Below are 9,840 nucleotides of genomic sequence, written 5' to 3' on the forward strand. Positions count from 1 at the left end.
CCATTTCATTTTAGTAGGACTATAGCCGCCTGACCTTTAACAGGAGCAATTGGAGCTATAACCTCTGCCTCAGGACTAGTAAAATGATTCCCATCAATATGACATTTCATTATTTGCTTTTAGGGAAATATTATTGCCTATTTTAACAGTATAATCACATGATGACGAGATGTCATCTCCGAGAAGGAACTTTTCAAGGACCTTAACACACCTTGCCCGTAAACACTAGGGTTACGATGAGGGAATAATTCTATTCAATTTTATCAAGAAGTTTTATTTTTTGTATCTTTTTTACATGAGCTCTTTTTCCACAGGCAAGTTTATCCCCAGCTACGAAAACTGGGAGCTATATGGCCCACTGTAAGGGAATCAACCCTTTTAATCCATTTCCAAATTCCATTATTAAATACAGCTATTTTATGTATCTTCAGGAGTTAACTGTTACATGAGCTCACCATAGCCAATAGAAGGTAATACATCCGCAAGCAACACAAAAGACTATTTTTTATACGGCTTCCTGTCTAGGGAGTTTATTTGTACTATTCTGCAAGCATACGAATACATCGAAGCACCATTTACCATTGCAGATTCAGTTTATGGCTCTACCTTTTTCATAGCAACAGGATTTCACGGAATTCACGTATTAATCGGAACAACATTTCTTCTAGTATCTTTAATTCGACATTTAAACAACCACTTTTCTAAAACTCACCACTTTGGGCTTGAAGCAGCTGCATGATACTGACATTTTGTTGATATCGTCTGATTATTCCTTTATATTTCAATTTATTGATGAGGAGTATATAAGTATATTTGACTTCCAATCATAAGGTCTACTAATTAGTAGTATAGATAATTTTTTCAATTACTATTATAGCGTCAATTCTAATTATCATCACCAGTGTAGTTATAACACTAGCCTCTATTTTATCAAAAAAAGCATTAACAGATCGTGAAATGTTCTCCCTTTGAATGCGGATTTGACCCCAAATCTTCTTCACGACTACCTTTTTCCCTTTGATTTTTATTAATCACAATTATTTTCTTAATTTTTGATGTAGAAATTGCCCTTATTTTACCTATAATTTTAATTATTTCAATTTCTAACATCATCATATGAACTACAACAAGAATTGTATTCATTATTATCTTAATTATTGGACTATATCATGAATGAAATCAAGGAATATTAAATTGATCAAATTAGGGTTGTAGTTAATTATAACATTTGATTTGCATTCAAAAAGTATTGAAATATCAATCTACCTTATAACTCAGAATATGAAGCGATTTATTGCAATTAGTTTCGACCTAATCTTAAGCATTTTATGCCCTTATTCTATAAATTAATTATTAATTGAAGCCAAAAAGAGGCTTATCACTGTTAATGATAGAACTGAGATTGATCTCCAATTAAGGAAGTATGACGTTCAAGAAAAAGCTGCTAACTTTTATCTTTTAATGGTTAAACTCCATTTGTACTTCTGTTTATATAGTTTAATAAAAACATTACATTTTCATTGTAAAAATAAAATTTTCTATTTTTATAAATTACTAAATATAATACACTACATCCAAGAATTATTCAATTACCCTAACATCTTCAGTGTTATGCTCTATTTTAAGCTACTTGAATAAAAAATTAAAAGAAATGAAAACAAGAAAATAATTCATAAAACAAATAATAAAAGATAAACCTTTAAGTTATTATTGTGCATAACAGATACATACTGAGAATATTTAACTAATTCATTATATAAATTTTGACCCCCTAAAAATTCTGATCAACCCTGATCAAAAGATTTACATACTCTTATTCCTAAGACTAATGGATAGTTAATAATTCCATAAGTAGAAATATAAGGTATAAATCATATAGAACCAGAAAAATAACTCACTAGATAATTATGCAAAGACTTATTAAAATAAAATAAAGAAACATTAGAAATTAAATAACCCAATACACCTCCTACCACACAAACAAATAAAGTTAATAATTTTAAATAACTAGGTAAACAAATTATATAGGGAGTAGGAAAAATTAATCAACTTAATATTCTACCTCCAACAATTCTCATTATTAGTAAACCACTTATACCTCGCAATATAACTCAACCTTCATCTCTCAACATGTTTAAAGAACCACAATTTAATTCTCCAGTTATAGTATAATAAACCAACCGAAAAGAATAACAGACAGTCAACCCAGTGGAAAAAAAATAAAGAAAAAAAGAAAATATATTAATATAACTTAACGAAACAACTTCTAAAATCAAATCCTTAGAATAAAACCCAGCTAAAAAGGGTATACCACACAAAGCTAAATTAGCTACATTAAAACACCCAGAAGTCAGAGGTATATATACTCCCAATCCCCCTATCAATCGAATGTCCTGAGAATTATTTATATTATGAATAATAGCTCCAGCACACATAAATAACAATGCCTTAAATAAAGCATGAGTTAATAAATGAAAAAAAGCAAGCTTATAAAATCCTATAGATAAAATTCTTATTATAAGGCCTAATTGTCTTAATGTAGAAAGAGCAATAATCTTCTTTAAATCAAATTCAAAATTAGCTCCTAATCCCGCTATAAATATTGTCAACCCAGAAAGCAACAATAATAAATCTCCCAACCATCTACCTCTTAATAAAATATTAAATCGAATCAATAAATAAACCCCAGCAGTTACCAGAGTTGAAGAATGAACTAAAGCTGATACAGGAGTAGGGGCTGCTATAGCAGCAGGTAATCAAGAAGAAAAGGGAATCTGAGCTCTTTTAGTTATAGCAGCTAACATAATTAATGCTCCAATAATTTCTATTTCAATACTATCCTTCATGCTTTCTAAATAAAAAATATAATTTCAACTTCCATAGTTTAATATTCAAGCAATTGCTAATAAAAAAGCTACATCCCCAATCCGATTAGATAGAGCAGTAAGTATCCCAGCATTGTAAGATTTTACATTTTGAAAATAAATAACTAAACAATAAGACACTAATCCTAAACCGTCTCATCCTAATAAAATTCTAATTAAATTAGGACTAATAATTAATAACATTATTGACAATACAAACATTAAAACTAATATAATAAAACGATTAATATTTGTATCTCCTCTCATATATTCCTTTCTATAATAAATTACTAAAGAAGCAATTAACAAAACAAATGATATAAATAATAGTCTTATTCAATCAAACAAAAAAGTCATCACAATTCTAGTTGAATTTAAACTGACAACTTCTCACTCTAAAAATAAAGAATAATCATTTAACAAAAACACTAATCTAGAAGTAAAGAAACTAATTCTAATAGTAATAAGAATTAAAAATCTAATTCTACAAATTGATAAATATTTCACGATCTAAAATGATAAATCTCATTTCATTGACACCACAAATCAATATTTTAAATAAACTATTTAGATCTAAAGTCAAAATAAACAAATATCTCTCTTTAAAATTAATAGATTTAAAGGAAATCAATGAAGAAATAATAAAAAAAATTCACGAATCTTACCCCCTCTAAATGAATAAACTCCTGAAAAAATCTTTCCATGTTGACTATAAGCATATAAATACAAAGTATAAGCAGCACTAAAAAAAGATAATAAAGATAAAGAAATTATAGTAACCCAAGATCAACTTACAATTCTATTTAACAAAGAAATTTCCCCTAATAAATTTAAAGAAGGAGGTGCAGCTATATTACAAGCTCTTAACAAAAACCATCATAAAGTTATAGAAGGTATAAAATTCAATAAACCCTTATTGATTAATAAACTCCGACTCCCTAATCGTTCATATGTAATATTAGCTAAACAAAATAACCCAGACGAACATAGCCCGTGAGCAATCATTAAAGTATAAGAACCACAAAGACCTCAATAAGTTAAAGTTATTAAACCCCCTAAAACAATTCCTATATGAGCAACTGATGAATAAGCAATTAAAGCCTTTAAATCAGTTTGACGCAAACAAACCAAACTAATTAAAACTCCTCCCACAAGTCTAATTCTAACTCACACATAATTATATTTAATACCTCTTAACTGCAAAAAAGAAAAAACTCGTAATAAACCGTAACCACCTAACTTAAGTATAATACCAGCTAAAATTATTGACCCTGAAACCGGAGCTTCAACATGAGCCTTAGGAAGTCACAAATGAACTAAAAATATAGGTATTTTAACTAAAAAAGCTAAAATTAAAGATAAATATAACAGATCATAATTAAATATATAATTACTCAATAAATAAAAATTTATTGTATTTAAATTATTATATAAATAAAAAATTCCAACCAACATAGGTAAAGAAACCAATAATGTATAAAATAGTAAATAAACCCCAGCCTGAAGACGCTCTGGCTGATACCCTCAACCCAAGATTAAAAATAAAGTAGGAATTAATCTTCTTTCAAAAAATAAGTAAAATATAAACAGATTCATTCTTCTAAAAGTTAACACCAAGAAAATCAACAAAATCAAAACATTAAATAAAAATAAATTTTTATAATTATTGTACTTATAAATAGACTCACTAGCACTAATTATAAGTGTACAAATTCAAAATCTCAATAAAATAAGACCATAAGAAATAACATCAAATCCTAAAAAATATGAAATATTTACAAAATAATTAGTACAATAATTTAAAATAATAAAAACAAAAGTTACAATAAATAATAAATTCTGAACCATTCAAAATAAACCATTCATAAAACAAATAGGACTAATAAAAAGTATTATAAAAATCAATTTTAACATTGTAATACATTAAACGATTGAAAATAATCATTCCCATGTGTACGAATTATAGAAACTAAAATTGAAAGGCCCAAAGCACCTTCACATACTCTAAAAGTTAAAAATATTATACTAAAAAATCTTCTATAATCCATTAAATTTAAGTAAATGAACAAAAGAAAAAATAAACTTAATACAATATATTCCAAACTTAAAAGCATAGATAATAAATGCTTACGATTAGAAACAAAAACAAAAATCCCTATTAAAAATAAAAAACAAGGTAATCCTCAATATAAACTCATTAACATTAGTTTTAATAGTTTAATAAAAACATTGGTCTTGTAAACCAAAAATAAGATTTTGTCTTTTAAAACTTCAAGAGAAAAGAAATAACTTTATCATTAATCCCCAAAATTAATATTTTAAATAAACTACCTCCTGAAATTATACAACTCTTCTTATATTCTTCAACACTAATCTCAAGATTAATTTTTATTCAAATAAATCACCCCTTAGCAATAGGATTAATACTATTAGTTCAAACATTACAAATTTGTTTAATTACTGGACTAATAGCTAAAAGATTCTGATTTTCATATGTCTTATTTTTAATTTTTTTAGGAGGTATACTAGTTCTATTCATTTATGTAACTTCCCTAGCATCAAATGAAATATTTTCACTTTCCATAAAATTAACAACTATCTGTATAATAATTATATTAACTACTACACTAATTGCCGCATTTTTAGATAAAATATCTACATCTTCATTTATCCAAAATTTAGAAATACAACCTTTATATAACTTTAACTTAACCGTCTCTGAAAACTCTTTAAGTCTCCATAAACTATATAATTACCCAACAAACTTTATTACTATTCTATTAATAAACTATCTGTTAGGAGAAGGAGGAGAAGGCGTAGAAGAGGTGGGCAACGCCCCCTCCCAGAGGCTGGCCAACCCGGTGGGTGTGGGGATCCACGCAGGAGAGGTATGAGTGGCTCCACCATGAGGTGGTACCTACGCCACCTACACGATGGGAAAACCCCGGAGGAGGCGGAGGCTCTAGCCAGGAGCAAGAGCCAATGGAGCAACGTCAACCCGGCGATTGGACGCGACCACAATGTGCCAGCTCGTGCGCAGCGCAGCGGTAGCAGCGGCCGTGGCCCGGTCAGCACTACGCTGTCCGTACGGCGGGGCGACAGCAGGGCATTGCCCGCAGGCACAAGTGCCCAGGCCGAAAAACGAAAAAGCGGCCAAATCACCCCACAGGAGCCCCCACGATCCAAGAGGGTGCGGGGCACAGACGCTAAGGAAACCGGGGGCCAACAATCTGGACCGGCTCCTCACCGGGTGGAGGAGGGACGGCGCGGGTATGCGGATGCTGTTAGGGGCATCCGCATGGCTGTTCTGCCTCTCAAGTACCCGGCGGAGTCGCTGAAACCGGAGGAGCTCACCGTGCTGCAGGACATCCTCATGGACGAGGTGTGTGAAGGAGTGGACTACACGGCGTCCTTCCTGGGCATCGATTTCAGGGGAGGCATGATGCAGGTAGACTGCCATGACGAGTCGTCCGCCAACTGGCTGAAGGAACACGCTCCAAAGCTGGGAGGATGGACGGGCCCTGTCCTCTGCGCAAAGAGGGTGGAGGATGTGCCAATCATGCACAGCATGACACTTTTCCTCCCTCGGAGTGGGGACAGGTCCTACGAGTACGCCCTGGGCCTGGTGAGGAACCAGAACAGGGGGCTCGGCCTGGTGTATCGCCAGCAGCAAGAAGGAAAAGCTAGGCGATATTGAAGGATGGAGGCTGAACGTATATATTGACGACGAGTCGTACAAGTACATTCGGGCCGCGAGCTTCCGCCTGTTCTACAGGTACAGCACGGTCGTTATGCGGCCCTACAAGTCTGCTGACACCGGGAGCAAGGAAGCCAAGACGCCCGCGCCTCCACAGGACAAAGGCGTCGTTAGCCAGGCAGTGCCGGTATCCGCCCCGGAGGAAACGAAGATGGAGGTGGACGAGTCGTCGGAGCTCCTAGACGGAATTGGAGGCTCAATCGACAGCAGCGCGGTTGACGGCGGGGTAGAGGATCTTTCCCTCCTCGAGCCCAATTTATGATGGCCGTCAACATGGAGATTGCCCAAGTGAACCTGCATCATGCGGCGGTAGCCTCAGCTGTCATAACAAGCAGGTTCACTGCGGAGAAACTGGGCACGCTGTTGATCCAAGAGCCTTGGATCCATAAAGGAGAGGTAAAGGGCCTCAAGACGGAGGCAAACAAGGTAATCTGGGACCTCTCCAGCGAGAGGCCTAGGACGTGTATAGTTGTTAGAAGCAATATTGATTTCTTTTGCATTTCATAGTTTCTGACGCAGGACTTGGTGGCGGTGCAGGCTAGGGACAGTGAGGGCAAAGACTTCGTCCTAGCCTCAGCATACTTTCCGGGAGAGGCAGCAACGGCACCCCCGGAGGCGGTGGAAAGGCTGGTGGAGCGCTGCAGTCTGCATAAGCTCCCCCTTATCATCGGTTGCGACGCGAACGCCCACCACAAGGAATGGGGCAGCACCGACTGCAACGCGAGAGGTGAGTCCCTTTAGAATATCTAGTAGGTAGAAATTTAGCGTTAGAGAATGTAGGGTGTGAACCCACATTCATAACTATAAACAGGAGGGAAGTGCTGGACATCACCCTCTTTAACAATATAATTGACCACCGAGTTGTATTTGTTTTCAATTGCACTAACACTTGATTTGTGGGGTTTCCTTTTTTTTAGTTTTACAATAAAACTTCACTGAATATAATTCACTTGACTTAAATGTAACGTAATTATTTATAATTATAATTCATAAGAATAAATAAAATTAAATAAGAAGTAGTTAACTGGAATATGCTGCGTAGCGGTGGCGGAAAGCGTCGTGGTTTCGAAAGCGGTCGAATCAGAACTGACTTGTGTAAAGCGGACCCTTTTTCAGTGGAGTGGTGTGGTGTGTGTTTTAGTGTGTGGATCCTGCGCTCGCGCGTGTGGGTGGTGTTGATGTGGAGTGCGGTGATGTCGAGGTGAGTGTGGTGAGTGTGCGTGTTAGTGATGGGTGTTGGTGTGGCGTGGGACAGGCGACTAAGGCTCATTTAGCCATCCCGGCCCCCCTAGGCGAATATTTCAGCCTAGAATCCTTTGAAGCTGCTGGAGAGTGGCTACGACGCTGCTAAGGCCTAAGCTGCGGCGTGGACGCGGTCGTTGCTGCTGGCGTCGTGTTGACGCCCCATTATGTGGCCGCCGGGCACGGGATGATGATGGCCCAAATGTTCGACGGGGCCGTGCATCCCGGCTTACAGGAGGTCATCGTACTGCGCCGCGGTTGCGACCGGCAGATTGTTGACTGGTGTCGTTCCGAGTGGTTCGGTGCAACATGGTGTGATCCGGCCGCATACAAATTTGACACAGGTTGCCCGAGGTGCATTCGTGGGTTTGGTGGTTAGGCGTCAGGCAATTAAGGCAGTGGCCGTGCGCTTGCGCAATCAACTGGCGTTGCTGAGGTGGCAATCCCTTGAATATGACGCATTGGGACAGCCGATGGGGTCGACGACATAGCGAGCATCTAAGGCGTTGTGGGTCTGCGCCTGTTGACGGCAATGCTACCGTTCCACTCCGAGGCGCCGTTGGTATGGGTGTTCGGGGCGCTGCAACTGGGGCAGCCGCTTGGCGTGGCACATTGACAGCCGAACGAGTGGTTGGTGTCGGGGCTGCTGGCATGTCTGCATTCATATTGATCTGTTTGGAAGAGTTGTATTTCAATTAGAACTTGGTTCCATATAGGACATATGAGCATGGCTGCCACGTTATGCGGCATGAGTGGGTCGGTCGGTTAATCGACTACTTTGGGTTTTATTTTAAATATATATGTATATGTATATATGTAGCTATATAAATTTTTATTTTATTTTGTTTTTACGTTCGGTTTATTTTAGCGGTTTATCGGTTTTCGTTTCGCGGTTATCGGCGATCGGTAAGAAGCATAGTTTGACGAGCGGTCTTGTTAGCTTTCCGGATTGCGTACGGAGGTCAACTACGCGAATATGACCGTCGGAGCCTGGATAAAGCTTCTCTATGCGGCCCAGCCGCCATTCGGTAGGTGGCAGGCAATCGTCGTGAATCAGGACACAATCTCCAACTTTTGGCGCATTTTCTGTATTTTTCCACCGGTACCTCTTGTGGAGGTCCTTTATATAGTCTTCTTTCCATCGGCTACTGAAATTATGATGGAGAATTTTAATTCTTTCCCATCTATTTAATAAGGAAAGCGACTCCACGCCTGGCTCAGGTGTTGCCAGAATGGGTGCACCTTTTAAGAAATGCCCTGGAGTTAGGGTTGTGAAGTCGGAGGGATCTTGCGATAGTGCTGTGAGCGGCCGTGAGTTGAGAACGGCTTCAATTTTAGTTAATAATATCGTGAATTCTTCACAGTTAAATTTATAGCTGCCGGCTAGCATCTTGAAATGAGATTTGAAGCTCTTTACAGCTGATTCCCATATACCACCCATATGAGGAGCGCTTGGAGGTATAAATTGCCAATTGATACCTTGAGGGGCGTACTTTTGTACGATATCAGGGGACACCTGTTTTAAGAAATCCACAAACTGTTTTTCTGTGGCTCGTTGGGCTCCTATGAATGTTTTGCCATTATCGCTCATGATTTTGGATGGGAAGCCACGTCGAGCGACGAAGCGAGCAAATGCCGCGAGAAAAGCCTCCGTTGTCAGATTAGTACACAGCTCAAGGTGTACTGCCTTTGTCGTGAAACATACAAAGACAGCCACATAGCCTTTCATGAGAGTGGAAGATCTTAGCATGAACGCCTTTATTTGAAAAGGCCCAGCAAAATCGACACCTGTGGTCGTGAAAGGCAGAGCGAAATTGCAACGTTCAGGTGGAAGTGCTGCCATAATCTGAGTTCGCATTTTTTGCTTATGCATAGTGCAGATCTTGCACATGAAAATGCATTTTTTGATCTGGGGCTTAAGACGGGGAATATAATACTCTTGGCGTACCATATGTTGCATGAGGCGCTGTTCGGGAG

General features: G+C 37.6%; 2 protein-coding genes across 2 annotated transcripts; both read right to left on the reverse strand.

Annotated features, from left to right (window-relative positions):
- Positions 1-1,635: 1,635 nt before the first annotated feature.
- LOC125780290 (NADH-ubiquinone oxidoreductase chain 5-like) lies at positions 1,636-2,756 on the reverse strand (the record flags this gene model as incomplete). Its single annotated transcript, XM_049462273.1, is given in 1 exon segment — positions 1,636-2,756. A coding segment is annotated over 1 exon segment (885 nt), but the record flags the coding sequence as incomplete, so codon positions are not given.
- A 680-nt stretch (positions 2,757-3,436) lies between these two features.
- Positions 3,437-5,094, reverse strand: LOC125780289 (NADH-ubiquinone oxidoreductase chain 4-like). The gene is given in 1 exon segment (XM_049462272.1): positions 3,437-5,094. A coding segment is annotated over 1 exon segment (810 nt). The 5' UTR covers positions 4,461-5,094; the 3' UTR covers positions 3,437-3,650.
- Positions 5,095-9,840: the final 4,746 nt, after the last annotated feature.

This window comes from Bactrocera dorsalis, unplaced genomic scaffold (genome assembly GCF_023373825.1).
Source record: "Bactrocera dorsalis isolate Fly_Bdor unplaced genomic scaffold, ASM2337382v1 BdCtg415, whole genome shotgun sequence".
NCBI classification, from domain to species: Eukaryota; Metazoa; Arthropoda; class Insecta; order Diptera; family Tephritidae; genus Bactrocera; species Bactrocera dorsalis.